General features: G+C 37.4%; 1 protein-coding gene across 1 annotated transcript in view; it reads left to right on the top strand.

Annotated features, from left to right (window-relative positions):
* Positions 1 to 16746, top strand: part of Eif3h (eukaryotic translation initiation factor 3 subunit H) — an 80448-nt gene that overhangs the window by 14882 nt on the left and 48820 nt on the right. Inside the window, exon 2 of the mRNA XM_031359603.1 lies at positions 6767 to 6923. Within this exon, the coding sequence (XP_031215463.1) occupies positions 6767 to 6923 (157 nt within the window). The remainder of the gene's footprint in view (positions 1 to 6766; positions 6924 to 16746) is intronic.

Raw genomic sequence — 16746 nt, 5'->3', positions numbered from 1 at the left:
CTCTCCCTTTCTGTATTTGTGCTAGAAATTGAACTTGGGGAAGCCTTCTACCACTGAACTGTGTTTCTAGCCTTTTGCTTAATTTGATGCACTCTCACTAAGTTACTTAGATTGGCCTCTAATTTGTTATCCTTGTGTTTCAGGTTCCTGATTATCTGGGATTATAGCCATTAAACTCTTATCATCTCTATGCGATTTTTGATGTCTTTTAAACAAAATTTACTGGGGATGGCTAGATGACTCGGTAGTTAGGAATACTCTTGCAGAAGGCCCAGATTTTTTTATCTAGCACCCAGATAGCAGTTCACAAGCATGTGTGGCTCCATTTCCAGGGAATCCAACATCTTCTTTACCTCCTCAGGCTTTAAGCACACGTGTTGTGTATAGGCATAGATGCAGGCAAATACTTGATACTTGTACATTCTAAAAAATAAAAAATCCAACTTACATATTTTACGAAATGCAGATGTTGGCAATTTAAGCAGTGTCCCAAGAGTGCAGTTGCTGTGTATACAGGTCTTCCCTAGGTGATTGCTTCTTCAGCTCTTTTTGCATATGGTCTTTGCTGCATCCTCTAGTGAAGCCCACCTTCTTGTCCCTCCTTGTACCACCCCTTTTCTTTATAATTATTTTTCACAAACTAATCACGATCGGTTTTCCTTATTGTCTTGTTTTAAAAGTCTCCAGGGTCAAACTTTCCATAATACATAAACTTCCTTTGCCAACTTGTTAAGTATTCCTTCATGAGTGTTCAGTGAGGTTCCAGATGCTCAGTGATAAGCGATATAAAAAAGATTGAATACAAAGGCAAGCATAATCCAACTGCTTTCTACAAAATAAGACATTAAAAAGATTTATGAAATATGAAACAGTGATTTTCCTGTTCTGAATAAAATATTTTTAAAAATTAACTTTTTTCCAAAAGTCTAAAAGTGATTTTTTTTTTGACCCATGAGTAAATATTTTGTTTTGGAAAAGTTATTTTTCATAAGAATACACCTTATGCATATGCATAGTATATTCATTACTGTTTTTAAAGAGAAATTTCAGAATTTCTCAGTTTCATTTTCTGACATGAAATTATCAGTACTGGAGTTTTGGGGGCCCACAATTTTAAGAGCTTAGAGGTTTAGAAGAGTATTGAGCGCTTTGGGACCTGCATGAGTTTATTTTCTTGTTCCCAGTTTCTGTCCCACAGCTCCTACAACTCTTAGGGCTTTGAGTGACAGGAATGGCTCTTGTTCATACTCAGCCCTCTGATCACATAGGAGTTTGTGTTAATGAGGTGATGTCGGATGAGGCTGGTCTCCATAAAGAGATTGGAGTGATGGAACTTGGCTCCAGACTTTGGGGAAGGAGTTGGGTCAGCTGGAGATGAGTGTAGTCTACTAAAGATCAGTAAAAATAAGACCAAACAACCCGCCACCCCCAATCCCTCCTTGACCAAAGAAAGGTGCGAGCCTTGCTGAGTGTAGACTCTCAATAGAGCCCTGGGAGAGAAGTAGGCTCACAGGCACTACTCCTGCTTCCGCCCCTTGCCCCGGTCATTTCTTTGTTTTTGTTTTTGTTTTTGTTTTTAATGAAACCAGCAAATATTAAGTAATGTGTTTCCCTGGATTCTGTAAGCCTTTTAAAATAGGTGGTTAAACCTGAGAGGAATATTGTGGGAATCCCTGATTTATAGTCGATGGTCAGAAGTACCTGAGGCCTGGTGGTGTGGGATGGATTGGAGCTCTTACTCATTGGGATCTGATACTAACTTCAGGTAGAATTGTCTTAAGGTGTCACATACTAAGATGGTGGGGAGAGAACTGGGGACTTGCTTTTGATGTGGAACATCTCACGTTTCAGGTGAGAACAAAGGGAACCTGTGTTTGAGACTTGCTATTCTAAAAATTGGAACTTCATGAAAGCATAGACTTTATTCATTTGGCTTCATTTTATGAGAGAAGTATGAGAGAGGTGTCTTGGCTCTAGAATTAAGTCAATAAATATGAGCAAATGAATTACTGAGGGAGTGACACACCTCGTAAGTCTACGCAGAAGATGCAAGCAAGCCTTCTCTAAGTGGTGTTCTTCAAAGACCTGGATTTGGTAGAAAAGTTATTTGTCCAAAAGCATCATCTGCATTTTGTTTGGTAAGATTTCAAGTCTTACCTCTTAGGACATAAAAAAAGCCTCATCCTTCCCCTCCTTTTCAGATAAGGTCTTATGTAGCCTAGGTTAATGACTGACTTTATGTAGATGACCTGAAATTCCTAGTATTACACATTACCTGGGAAAGCTTCCAATATAATTTACAGGGAGGTCTTAGGGAATCATGGGAAGTTTTACTCATCCTTGTTAATACATAAAATTTAAGCATTACTGATTGCTAGTATAATAACTTAACTTAGCTATTTCTCATTGGTATATATATTTCTCCCTATATGTTTTAAACATTTTGTTTTTATTTTATTTTTTATTTTTAATTTTTTACAGCGTTTCTCTATATAGTTCTGGATGTCTTAGAACTCACTATGTAGACCAGCCTGACCTCAAATTTACAAAGATCTGCATGTCTCTGCCTCCTAATGCTGGGATTAAAGGTGTGCACTGCCACTGCCTGGCTTGTTTTTGACATTATATTGAAAATAAATTTTTTGTACAATTTATTTTGATCATGTTTCTCTCCCCTGGTCCCCAGATCTTTGTCACCTCCGTACCCACCCAACTCTTTCTTGCTCTCTTTAGAAGAAAACAAAAACAAGAAACAAAATACAAAACATAAAAGTGGAAATCAAAATAAATAAGCAAAAGATCGGGAAGATAGAAAAAGCCCAAAGCAAAACGAGACAGAAAAACTAACACTACTGTTACATCTTTTTCTTTTTCTTTGTTTTGTTTTGTTTTGTTTTTTGTTTTTTTTTTGAGACAGGGTTTCTCTGTGTAGCCTTGGCTGTCCTGGAACTCACTCTGTAGACCAGGCTGGCCTCAAACTCAGAAATCCTCCTGCCTCCACCTCCCAAGTGCTGGGATTAAAGGCGTGCACCACCACCCAGCTAACACTACTGTTGAGTTGGTTTTCACTACTCCTGGAAACAGGGCCCACACTCAAGTGTGCTTATCGTGCTCAGTGAGACTTTGAGTTCAAATGTGTATCAATCCTGTTGTTTTTAGAAGACACTTTTCTTGGAGTCCTATGGCTTCTGGCTCTTAAAATCTTTCCAGTTCCTCATAGGTCCCTGAACTTCGAGGGCACCTCATACTTTTGAGGATACTGCTATCTTAAATAAAATCATTTGTAGTTTATAGACTTTGAATCAAAGTGAAGTTGTGTTTTGTTTCCTTTTTAAAGCCAGACAGCTTGTTAACCACTCTCCTTATGTTCCTTGAAGATTAGGTAATAGCCTGCCTGTTTTTGCTCTTTCACAGTGTGCACTAGTGATCCAGACAAAAGTGTTCCCTTTACGGGGTTGTCTGAGTAGACATGGACAGTGTCTTGCTGGTAGGATTCCTTGCTTTATTCCATGCCAACCTCAGAAATCTTCAAGATGGTTCTAGAGACAACTCATGATTCTGAGAACAGCAGTTGAACACTTGGTGGGCAGGGCAAATTGAGTGGGTTAAACATTCAGACCCCGAGCATGATGACATTTCAAAGTCTTAGGAGACTTGTGCATAGTGTTTACCTCTCCCAGGCGGAGTTTATAGCAGAATGTCCGTTGTACTCATTTAAAGGCTTCTAGTGCTGGTGCTTGTCTTGGTCAGCTCATAGCCGGAGACTTACTGACTAGAGAAAACTTGTGTGCTTCTTACTGTCTGCGCTCTTCTTGTCCCTCTCTGTAATGATATTCCAAGTAGACCCGGCTTCTTTAGTAGGGCTGCTATTTTTGCTTTTATAAGTAAAATATTCACATTTGATCAGTATTTCTCACTGTGCACTTTTCAGAAACAATGAAAAGTCTTAGAAGGAAGAAAGCTCATGGCTTACAATCTTTTGAAGAGTTAAATCAAAACACAGAGGAAAGCTGGATCACATTCATTCAAAGTTAGAATAGGACTGGAGATATGGTGTAGTTGTAAGAGCACTTAACTGCTTTTGCAGAGGACCCAGGTTTCGTTCCCAGCACCCACATTGGGTGGCTCACAAGCACAGGTAACTCCAGCTGTTGGGGATCCAGTGACTTCTGGCTTTCACACTCATGGGCAGATACCTACACATAGGCGCATACACCTACATACAAGTTAAATTATAATTAAAATATTAGAGTAAAGTAGGGTGTTACAGACACTCTCCCAAAAGTATACACATTTAGCTCAGATCAGTTAATTCTGACATCAGAGATTAGAATTGGACACAAGTGTATTGTAGGGCTCCTTAGATGGCTCTTAGTACTTAGTATGGGGGCGTTTATTCTGAAAAAGTTTGTTACATTGTTTGTTAAGCTACAAGTGATATAGGGCTCCTGTGTGTGTGTGGGGGGGGTCATTTGTGACACATTAAAAACAAAACATATTATGGGAGTATGGGCTTTTTTTTTTTTTTTTGATTTGGAGACTTCCATGCATCAGCTTTGAAAGAAAAAGCAGGGAGCCTTGACATCCATAAATAGGATTAATTAAGTATATCAACACTGTTTTATGGAAAGAAACATGGATGATTTAAGGAAAGTGAGCTTGAACATGGCTGAAAATAGGATTATTGTGGGTGGACATTTCCAGCTTGCAACTCTGCCTAAAGAGTAAAAGCTGCTTCGCATTCCTAGAACAGCTGAACACTTGCTGTTCAGGGACCAGAGTACAGTTTGATCATCATCACTATTTCTTCACAAATTTCTACTGCCTGACCTTGTAAGCTTGTCTGTCCTTTCCTTCGTCAGCCCCTCAGTGTGTAGCCATAGTCACAGGGACACCTAGAAATGCTGATAGTGCAGCGCAACTGTTTAGCCTTTGTTACAAACATGTTTAGCACACCTACACTCTGTCAGTTACTGTGAAAAACCTTAAAGTGTCAAGGTTTACCTAAATATAATCATTTTATGACAGCTTACCTGTTTCTTAGAGAAGATAGGAAAATAGTATAATTGGCTTTATAAAAAGGTAGCTGTAAGGATTAAATTATTCATTGCATGTAAGGCATTGAGCAGAGGGCTGGTGCACTAGGAATTTCTGATGTTTATTATCCATTTCTTGAACAAACTACATTTGGAGTACATTTCAAGTACATTTCATGTGCCAGTGTCTGTGTTAGTGTTGAAGGTCTAATGCTGAGTAAAACAGCCCTTCATTTGTATGAGCCTTTAAGAGGGAATGCAATAAGCAGAACGTTGATACTTCCAGATCCCACACATCTATAAAAGTTTTAAACACATGTATATGACACATTCTTGGTTTTGTAGAATTACAAAATATGTGCGCCAATTATGAGCTGAAATAAGCTATCCCTCTAAGTTGTTTATCAGGCAGCTTGCTACAGCAACACAAATCGTACATTGTGTGCAGGTGTATTACTTTGCATTGCTCTGACAAACACCAGAGAAAAACAACTTACAGGAGAAAGTTCTTGGCTTCAGAGGCTCAGATTGTGGTTGTATGGCCTCAAGTGTTTGAGTAGAGCACTATTGTGGTGGCATGTTCACCTCATGAAGGTGGAGAAACCCTGTAAGGACTAAGGACTAGGAACCAGGTATAAATTTCAAAGCCGCCTTTCCAGGAATGTATATCTTCCAAATTAAGTCCAGCCTCCAGTGTCTCCAGAAATCACTATCACCGATTGAGGCACAGCACTGAACACAGGAGTCTGGGGGCCATCCATACTCAGACCACAGCAGTAAGGAAGCAGGAAGACCAGACATTTTCAAATGATGAATAAAACTGCTCAGGGTTGACAAGGTTGTGGTTTGTTTTTGAATGCGTTCTTTCATGAGATTGAAATGGCAAGATCATACACATTTATTACTTTGATGATAGTCTTTTTATTTTGGCTAGTTCTGATTGCTGTAGATAATATATTTTTTAAATTTGAAATATTAACTTGTTGAAATGAACACTAGCGATTCCCTGGTTTATCTTTTCATGGAAGACCAATACTCGACTTGACAGATGCTCTTTGTGAGTACTTTTCCAAACACACAAATTTATTGACCCCAATAAGTCTTCATCACAGAGTTGTAAGCTTTCTCTCCTATAATTAACCCTTACTTACTCAGTTCTGTCTGCTGTATTTATTTAGCAGACAATCAGATCTCTATGCATTTCCTATCTCATTTGGGTATGTTTAATGGGTAAACAGCCTCTATAAGGAAACACATTGGGGCTGTTCAGGAGCGCTGGAGAGAGTATGAGGTAGTCTTCGATGCTTCACCTGCCAACTGCTTGTTTAAATACTTTAATAGCTTTCTTCAGCCTTATTTGTTCATGAAAGGAAATACGGTTATTTTGACCTGGCTTTTTGGTGAAAATACACTGGTTCTGGGCATTAACACATACCTTTTGCATATGTAGATACTGGTTTTTAAGGAATTTGTTGTAGCTTTTAAAAATCTACATTAGTTTCACATGTTTCCTTATATCTGCTTACTTTAACAAAGGTCTAGTGATCTCATTAGTAGGGTTAAGTATTCAAGAACCTCATCTAAGCTTTATTTAAATAAAGCTAAAGGAAATGATTTGCAAGACAAGTATGTGGTTGTGCAAACTCAATACTGGTTTTTATTTTTCCCTTAGAAATAAGTAAAACATAAAATAGTATGGTTTTTAAGTTCTCTTTTGTATTTTCTTTTAGGTTGTATTAAAGATAATCAAACATTATCAAGAAGAAGGACAAGGAACTGAGGTTGTTCAGGGAGTGCTCCTGGGTCTGGTTGTAGAAGATCGCCTAGAGATTACCAACTGTTTCCCATTTCCCCAGCACACAGAGGATGATGCTGACTTTGATGAAGGTAAGGCTATGGACTGCTGTCAAGTATGTCTTTGCAGTGTATACAAAGAATGTTATCTCATTTCCTAGTGTAACTTTCATCTCTTACTGGGTTACTTAAATCATGTTTTTTGAGTTTCTGGAAAAAATGACATGTCTGTGCAATGAGAATTTGTGTAAAAGAGTTTATTACTTTGTCCTGTTTGGCATTCATCATCTTCTGTTTTAAAGTGTTTAAGAAGAGGTAAGTATTGCTATCTGTTTTAGGAAGATTATCCTTGTAGTTTAAAGATTATACCACCTAGGAGATTATACACTTAGGAGGCAGAGGCAGGTAGATCTTTGTGAGTTTGAGGCCAGCCTGGTCTATGAAGTGAGAGCTAGGGCTTTATTATAGAAAGAAACCCTGTCTCAAAAAAAAAACCCCAAAACAAAACAAAACCAAGTTAAAAATAATTTTTCACCTTCTTGAACTATTAGGACACAATTTATGTGTAATTTCTTTAAATTAAAACATTATTGCTTAAAACACATGACAAAACTTTTATGCACGCCAGTAGATCTTTAGGAAGTTTTTTCATAAACGACACTATCTATTGACATTTCTGTCTTACCTCTGACAGTCACTGTTCTGTATTGCCTTCTGTTTTACTGCCTTGAAGGTGACTGATAAGTTGAATCATGCAGACTTTGAGACACTTTTCAAGTTTCATCTGTTTTTGAGCATGTGACAAGATTTCTTTCTCTTGACTTTTTATTTAAAAGATGTTCTATGTGTATCTGTGGGTGTGTTGGATGTGGCTTTTGCAAAACCTGTGCCATGTCTCCAAGCAAGAATATCTTTTATTTATCTGTTGACAATTTTATCCATGTATATGATATGCCTTAACTATATCTACTCCCACTTCCCACTCCTTCCAACAATTCCTAGCATATCACCCTCCCATCCTCACCTGAAGGCTGTCACATTATTTCATTTGAGTCCAGTTAGTACTGCCTGCTGCAAAGTTGACTGTTGTGTCCTTGACCCTTTCAGGTCCCCATAACTGCAGTGAGGTCACAAGTGCAGTGGCATTATGTCAGGAAGACAGCATCTTCACAGCGCTCCTACTTCCCTTCCAGCTTGAAGAGTGTTCTTACTTCCCCTATGTGATGCTTTGTCAGCCTGTGTGTGTGTGTGTGTGTGTGTGTGTGTGTGTGTGTGCGTGCATGCGCGCATGTGTGCGAACACACATGTCCCATTTATGGCTGAGCAAGTTACCTTTTCTTAGTTCCTTACCAATTATGAGCCTCAGCATCACTGCCCACTGCAGAAAGAGGTTTTTATAGCCAAGGCTGAGAACAAAACTGATCTGTAGGTATAGGCATAAGTATTTAGGAGGCAGTTTGACAGTATGTTCATTTACCAGCAGGTATACCCACTAGCTCTATAGCCTCCAGAGCCCTGGGCTTTTGACTGGGTTTCTAGAACTAGCCGTTAGTTTTCGTCTGTCATAAAGTTTGTTGTCTTTCCCACACCCTCACGCCTCTATTGCACCAGTGGGCACATCCTGCCTGGAAAGTTGGTATTGTAAAATTCGCAGTCCAGCCCTGGGGAATGATGTGTTTTCTCTCAGTGGCCTGCATTGCACCTCTTGAACAATGATGTTGAACCACTTTCTCTAACAATTCTTTGCTTTCTATTAGGGATTGGTTCTAGGATACCCCCTTAAATATAAAATTTCTTGGATGTTCAACTCCTTTTATGTCAAGCAGTATAATATTTACATGCCAATTATGAGCATCCTTTTATACTTGAAGTCATTGCTTTACTCAGTTGCCTAATATGGGAGTAGTTGTTTACAGATCATGGCTGAAAGAATAATGAACAGGAAAAGTCTATACATGTGCAATACAGGCACAAACTCTTTCCCACATACTTTTGATCTGAGATAGGTTGAATTCCTAGTTGTGGGTCCTGTGGATATGGAGGCTTATTCTACTTGATGGCTTAACCTTTTCCCATTTTAAAATTAAATGTTTGAAATCAATTTGCAACTCTATAGTTATTAGAGAGATAATCATTGCACATATCCTTTGTTCTGTGGAGTGCCTCTTCCCTGTGTTGTTTTCCCCCTTTGCTCTGTGCTTTGTAAAGTTTGATATAAGTTTGTCTTATTTCACTTTTGTTAACTAGTTACATTGAAGAAACTATTGGCAAATTCAGTATGATACTATTTTCTTCTAGGAATTTTATGGTTTTTAAATATTAAATTAAGCTATTTATACGATTTAGTGTTAACTTTTGTTTGTAAGTAAAGTAAGGGTCCAGATTTGCTATCTTTAAAGAAGATACCCTTTTCCATTGAGAGATCCTGGTATCATTGTTGATCACTTGACCATATATAAGGCTAGGGTTTGAGTTCCAGACTTTCTTCTCTGTTGACCTGTTTCAGATGTCTATCCTCATACTGCTAATCCCACAGAACACAAGTAAAGATCATTCATTACTTGAATTATTTGGTGAAATTATGCAACCTTTATTTTCTGTCAGGCGAAGTTATCTCCCTAAAGTGGGGTTTGAAAAAATTGGCATTGAACATAGACAGCGGGACTCAAATAGCCCCTCCAAAACTGCAAGACTAAGGAGTTTTCAGTGGCTGTGGGATTTCCAAGGAATTTTGGTTACATAGGAACTTAGCTGACCACTTGGAATTGTTTGCACAGTACCAAGGTGGAGGTGGAGGTCAGGGTATAGGGTGTGAAACATGTCTAATTCCAGAAAATGGGTCAAGACCTGGTCAAATCCAAGTTTGAAAACAGGAATGAGTTTATTTTTGACCTGTAAGAAGATGGCCTCTAATCTTAAAATGGAGTTATGCTAGTCCAGCAATACAAGAACACACCTTAGGTTACTTAGTTTTGTGATTCCTTTTTGGTTTTGTTTTATTTTGATTGCTTTTTGAGACAAGGTTTCTCTGTGTTGCCTTAGCTGTCCTAGAACTCTTTTTTGTCTAGGCTGACCTTGACCTCAAAGAAATTGGTCTGCCTCTGCCTCCTGAGTGCCACACCTTTTTAGAATTTTGATAAGGATTACATTGAAAACGTAGGTCATTGAGTAGTGATGGCAAATCTTCTGTCTCCTTGGTTGTTTATTTGTAAATATATTTATCATGAGGTGAAGTGGATAGTTTTCTTAGTTTTCTCACAAACGTTTTGAAATGAGACTTTAAAAAAATTATTATTGTCATGAGGCACACATGCCACAGAATGTGTGTGTCAGTTAGAGATCAGTTTTGCCTTTCCACCTTTGTGGACTCTGAAGAGCCACCTCAGGCTGTCAGGCTTACACGATGAGCCACTAGTCTCTGGTGCTTTTTTATATAACTTTTAACTGGTTGCTTTTTTAAAAACCAGTTACTTTTAACTTAATAATGGTCACTATTTTATTTATTAGCCTCTTAAGAAGCAACTTGAACATATTATAAATGTAAAGTAGACTTTTAACTTAATAACTGTCACTATTTTATTTACCAGCCTCTTAGAGAAGCAACTTGAACATATTATAAATGTAAAGTATGTGTTTGCAGAGCCTGATTCCATCATCCCACCATTCATCTGGAAATCAGTTTGCGTTTAGTATCTCTGGAAAAATCACATGCCTGCATTTGTTTCAGATACGCAACTGCTTGTGTGTCATTTTAGAACTTCTGTATAAAATGGATTTTTTTTCCTGTTTTAAACAGGCCAGTTTTCATCTGGATTACTGTAAACTTAAACACCTTTCATAGGATTAATGTTGGGATTTGTGTGTAGTCTATTAATAGCATTACCAGAGAGATCAATTTCTCTATTCAGCATATCTGGAAATAATTTAATATTCACTATTTTAGAACTAAGACAGTGGTTGTTGATACAGTTGTTTTCTCTTACAAAAGAGTTGTAGAGTTTTATTGAATCAGTGTGGCTGATGACATCTCAGAACATACAATGCCGCTACCTGGTTTTGTTGGGTGGTTGTTATTTTTTAAATAAAGTTATTTAGAATATAAAGAAATGATATTTAGTACAATTATGCTGTGTAGTGTTTTGTTAATTTTAGAATTTGATCACGGGAAGGTGACCTTATGAGTTTAAGGTAATGAGCTAGTGAATGTGTACTTTAAGAAGCCCGTTTCAGGTTTGAACAGCTTTAAGTCAAGAAAACACTTTATTTAGCATTTAGTAATACTAATAATTTTTAATCCTGGGCATTATATCCTGTTTTGCTCAGTTTAAGATTTCTATCAGCCCTATTTTCTGCATTAAGAAACTGAAGTGTGTGTCAGAGATTAAGATATATTGAATATAAAACAGCATAATTCCATATCTAAAGTCTATGTACAAGTTTCAATTGCTTCGTTTACCTTTAAGAGCTAACAAGGGGCTGAGAAGGTGGCTCAGTCTGGTAAGCATCTGTCCCAAGCATTGAGAACCCAAGTTTAGATCCCCAGCACTCACATAAAAGCTTGTATGTGTGGTGCATACCTCTAACTGCAGATCTCAGTAAGGGCGCAGGGCAGAGAGGGGAGGATCTCTGCATGTCATTGAGTAGCCCAAGAAGCTGAATTAATGAGCTTCAGGCTAAGACACCTGTCATTGACCTTTGGTCTTTGTATGTGTGCAGTCTCCCGCGCGCGCATGCGCGCGCGCGCACACACACACACAGATGCACACAAACACAAAAAATCCAGTGACATTCATCACTTTTCTTGTATGTGTGAAAGTATAACATAACACTCTTTATTTCTTCATAGCCTTAGGTGATACATTTGAATTTCAGTTACCTAAGCCCATTTATTTTCTTTTCTTAACAATCATCAGAATGTGGTCACCATAAGATTTTTTTTTTGTCAAATTTAAATAAAAATGAAAATTTTCACTATGCTTGGGTATTTTAGCATAGTCCTATATGTAACTTGGGGTTTCTTAATGTTTTTTGTTGGGATATGGGCTCGGGTTTTTTTTTTTGTTTGTTTGTTTGTTTTGTTTTATTTTTGTAAAGTGATGAATTTTAATCTGTGCTACAAATGAAATATTAGCAAGTGCTTTAAACTGGGCTGACAAACTGATTTCTGTACCTGCTGTTGTAAATAAAGCTAGTTTTTTGGAAGGCTGTCCTGTTTGTTTATGTATTATTAGCTCTGTTCCTGCTACAGTTGTTAGATCTATATAGTAGCCATATTGGTCTCTAGCCTAGATGTTATGTTTAGACTCTTTGAAACCTTGTGACTGGTAATATAACTTTCTTACTCCTTGTTCTCTTCCACTTCTTTGGATACAGACTATGATGATAGTAAATCTGTTTGACTGTAGTTGTTCAGTGCTTATGTCTTCTGGACTTTGCACTTAGTATTGCCCAAGTTGAGAATATAGTGTGATCACGGAAATGAAAGTTCTGGTACTGTTGGATTCCCTTCCCTGGCACCCCTGGAAGTATCACAGTAGCTAGCTCTTGCTTTAATTTTCTCTCCTTTTCTTTTAAAGAAAACAACACACACTGAGTTGTTGGTATTTAGGGGAGCTAACTGGAGAAGGTAGCATAGAGCGGCATGATTGGTAGGCGTCAACTCGTGACTAACTTGTGAAAGGTTCACTCTGGAGCTCCGAGACGGTAAATAACCCATGAGTCAGTTTCTGTCATTTTCTGTGATGTCTTTCATCTGGCAGATGCTGACTGCTCATTTACTGGGCACCAGAAACATGGTGGAGACAGTTTCCTTGGGATAAAACTGCTTGTCTAGTAGTTTCTGGATTATGTGTTACAGGATAACGTAAAACCTAGAAACGTGTCTTTCTTGTTTCTGTTATTCTCAGGGTTTTGCTTTGTTTTTTTAATGCAACATAGGTAGCTTTTTGAGTGGTCCAGTTTTGCTAGACTTACAGAGTTTGCTTTTTGGTTATATAGTGAGGTAACCTACTCAGAGAAAATATGCTTTTTAAAAATGTGAGTTAAAAACCCTCAAGTTAAAATTCCCATTAGGGGGCACTATTATCAAGCTTAGGAGAACTAGAGACTAATTTGTTTTCTCAGACACACAACCCGAGGCTTGCTAACAGCAAAAAATGTTTTCATCTGATAAGATTCAGATTCTGTTTTATACAACTGAATTCCTTAAATATGTTATAAAGTGTACTAAATTAAACACAGATTCAATAACTCACTGTCTTGTTTTTTAGCAGACTAAATCAATTTAATATTGCAGGTGTTATAAAAAGCTTACCTTTTTTTGTATCAAAGCCAAATTCATAGTTTTTATATTTGGAACAGACAAACTTTTAATTTTGCTTGCCTTAGGTTAGTCAAAGAGAGTGGTCACTGGCCTCCAAAATCCATCTCCTTAAAAACGAAGCAGAGAAATGCAGAAGGGAATCGACTTGTTCTACTGTGTGTAGTCAGTCTGCAGTTAAAGCAAAGACATCAAGTCCATGCGATGCATGAGACCCTGAGCTTTTTTGGTCAATTTTCATTGTAGTAAAATTGTTTTCTTTTGCTAAAGGTTTAAATGTTAAGTACAGAATTATCTCAAAATAAAAGTTAAAACTGAAAGTGTTACCAGGACTCTTGAAATGATTAGAAAGTCAGTTTAATGAACTAAGAGGCTTCCGAGGAGCTTCTTGGTGCTCAGATGCTGCTTCTGCCGCTGGGCTAGGGAGAGCGAGATCTGTCGTCGCGAGATCTGTAGTGTGGTAGTCTGTGCTGGATGGCAGAGATAGAGTTGGTCTAATTATTTGTTGCCTGGTCACCTCCCTTCCTTGGTTGTCTGAAGCCAGAACTGCTAGAAACCTACAAGAGGGCTCTTCCTTCAGCTTTGTGTCGCCTCAGAATTCAGAGCGTGGTCAGGACAGAGAACATGATTCATAATTTTCAGAAATATGGAGACATTTTATAGAAAGATGTGATATTTGCTTAATGTTTCTTTGCCTATCTATAGTTAGTAATCACTATGCTCTGTTTAATACATTCATTCTAAAAAACCCCTTTTTTGTTTTAAACAAAGAACCTTTTGGGTAGGGATTAGACAGTTCTCTTAGTAGAAATATTAGACACTTTGAGGGTTATGCTTGAAGCTTGTTGGAAAGATATAAAGTGAAAGTATGATAAAATGCTTCATATATTTCAGGAAAAAAAGATTAACCCACAGTAATTTATTTCAGCATTTATGCAGAAATAACATTGTACAGATAGTGAAAAAAGACAGAAAGATAGCAAATCCTAGTTCTAGCTGTGAGAGAAGTGTGTAAATAAAGTGTGGAGTGTACTTGATGCATCTGGGGTGAGGGAGAGAGGGGTAGGATCGAGTAGATGTCAGAATGCTTTCTTATTTGCGATGACCTCACAGAAGTGATGCTTAAGCAACTGATGGGGTGATATATTCTTCATGTATTCTAATTATCCACATTTGTGGAACATAGTAAGTAATGTAGGCATCTCTAGAAATAAAGAGCAAACTGCCGTGATTATTTAAGTTGGTATTTATTTGGAGAAAGTTAGATTCCTTGACTTGAGATGTGGCTGCTTCTTTAGTGTGTAGGACTTGAAGCTTTGGAGAGGTGTGCCTGTGATAAGCAGGTCTAAGTGCGCTGGGCTAGGCTCGGCTTTATGGCCATTTAGTCCATAGTGCAAATAGCTTTATTTAAAACATTTAGTAAAATGTTTGATACATTTTAACTTTTTAATAAAGAATTCACCTTACAAGTCTAGGCAGCAGACCACGACACAATTTATAGTTCTGGTTCTGCTGTTGTTACTCATGGTACTATTTGAGATGTTAAAACATAAACATTTGGTGATTTTTGTGGTGACCATTGAAAACAATGAACTAATTTAGATTAATGCCTAACCAAATTATTTTGATCACTCAGACTGTGAGTAAAACTTTAAAATGATATTCTTTGTTTTTGGTTTGTGACGTAGTTAGAAAATAAGAAATAAAATCTAAATATGAAACTGAAATCTCAGTATATTCAGGTCTTTTTGTTGTTCTTGAGGTTTTTTTTTTTTTTTTGGAGAACCTATAAAAGTGTGGGCAAATCTGGCTTCATTTTAAAACTTTCAACAGTGTCATTGTGTTTATTTCATGTCTTAAATTTCACTTTTTAAAAATTAGTTGAGAAACACCATTGCACGGAAAATGCACTGTTGAAAATTTGGTCCATGTGAAAGGGTTTTCTGCTTAAAGAAACGAAAGCGCTTTACGCTGTCCTCTCCCGAGGTCCCCAAGTGTAAGTGCTATGGTTTGGAAAGAAGCCAAGGAAAACCTGTTTGAATTTTGTGCAGACTTAAAGTAATACTGTAAGATTTGAAAATTACAGGTGGATATAGTACTTAAATAGTATTTAAAATTCCTAAGTTTCCCAAATCTAAAAAAACTGTAATCCTTAAATTACCATTGCCAGTGGTTTAAATTTTAATTAAATAAAAACTGTTTTACTTTTGACCCACAACAACTCTAGGTGAAGATATTTGAATTATTACTAAACATCAAACTGATAAGCATTAAGAATGAACTATTTAACACTAATTAAAATGTCAAAAAGCCACAATTAGACCATGTAAGCAAAGGCCCTTATTATTTCTGTTTTTCTATAAACCGTTTCCTAAGAAGCAAGTTTAGACTCATTTTCTGTTTTGCTTAGAAGTGTTGGCTAATTTCAGTTCTTCAACTAACTATATTACCTTATCTGTAAATTGTAAGTATATGGCTAGATTCATTATAATTAGGTTTGATGTTTTTGATGCTGATGTTGCATTTTCCAAAGAGATCTCAAAGACATAAAGTCTGTTTGTTGTAAATTAACCTTTCTGCTTGAGATTGCTCTGGGTGAGCTTTCATACCTTTACCGCTTTTTAACATGAGTCTTGTAGAAATCAGGAAGCTTCATTGGTACGTTTTATCTGCTTTCTGATGTGGTAAAACACAAAAACAGTGTTTATTTTGACCTAATATAGTATAGATTTATATACCCCGAATCACTTCCTGGCCATACCCTACCCTTGTGTGCATTTACCCTTGTTTTCTTCAACATCTAACTGTTAGACATCGTTTAATGTGTAGGCAGCCTCTGCTTGAATAAGGAGAGGATTGTATGTTCAGTCTTTGCAGAAAGAACTATGTCCATGTTGTTTGTATTTGACAGAGCTAGATGGGTGGTGATGCTGTGCAGACGTGCTTGTAGCAGGTAACTGAGCTTAGAGCCAGCAGCCATGGCAGTAGTAGTCTGACTGCCGAGCTAGTTGGAACTCTTGGGATTTGTGACCTGCCATTAGCCTGAGTAGGCTGCAAGGGTGACAGCAGTAGCTCCAGCTGGACCTCTGCCAGTTGTCCTTACTGAGTCTTACTATGCGTTCTTTTTGGGAAGAGGGGTACTGCAGGGATCTGTGACTTAAGGAACTTCGCTGTTTTGAGCAGCACATTTGGCTTGAAGCATGGAGAAGCCTAAGAGATGATGCTAGTTAGGTGTTATATGATGTTAGAGGACAAAGTGAAGATTCTAGGTTCATTTTATCTATCTATCTATCTATCTATCTATCTATCTATCTATCTATCTATCTAATCACTCATCCATCTATCCATCTAAAGTAGAAGGGCAAATAAATATTAATTCTGTGATTTAAATTCACTATGTATAACAAAATCTTGAAAATTTAAAAATTGGACCATTCTTATATTGTATTATTAGACATGTATTTTACTTCTTCTTTTCACGTCATTTGGTAACAACTCCCAGTGCTTTAAATGTGCTTAGTGAGTTGTTTTTGTTATTTGTATTGTTGTTTGTTTTTTGAGTTAGGGCCTAATGTAGCCAAGGCTGCCTAGAAATCT

Source organism: Mastomys coucha, unplaced genomic scaffold (assembly GCF_008632895.1).
Source record: "Mastomys coucha isolate ucsf_1 unplaced genomic scaffold, UCSF_Mcou_1 pScaffold7, whole genome shotgun sequence".
Lineage (NCBI taxonomy): Eukaryota > Metazoa > Chordata > Mammalia > Rodentia > Muridae > Mastomys > Mastomys coucha.
The sequence above is the reverse complement of the archived record's forward strand: the minus strand, read 5'-3'. Positions and strand labels throughout refer to the sequence as shown.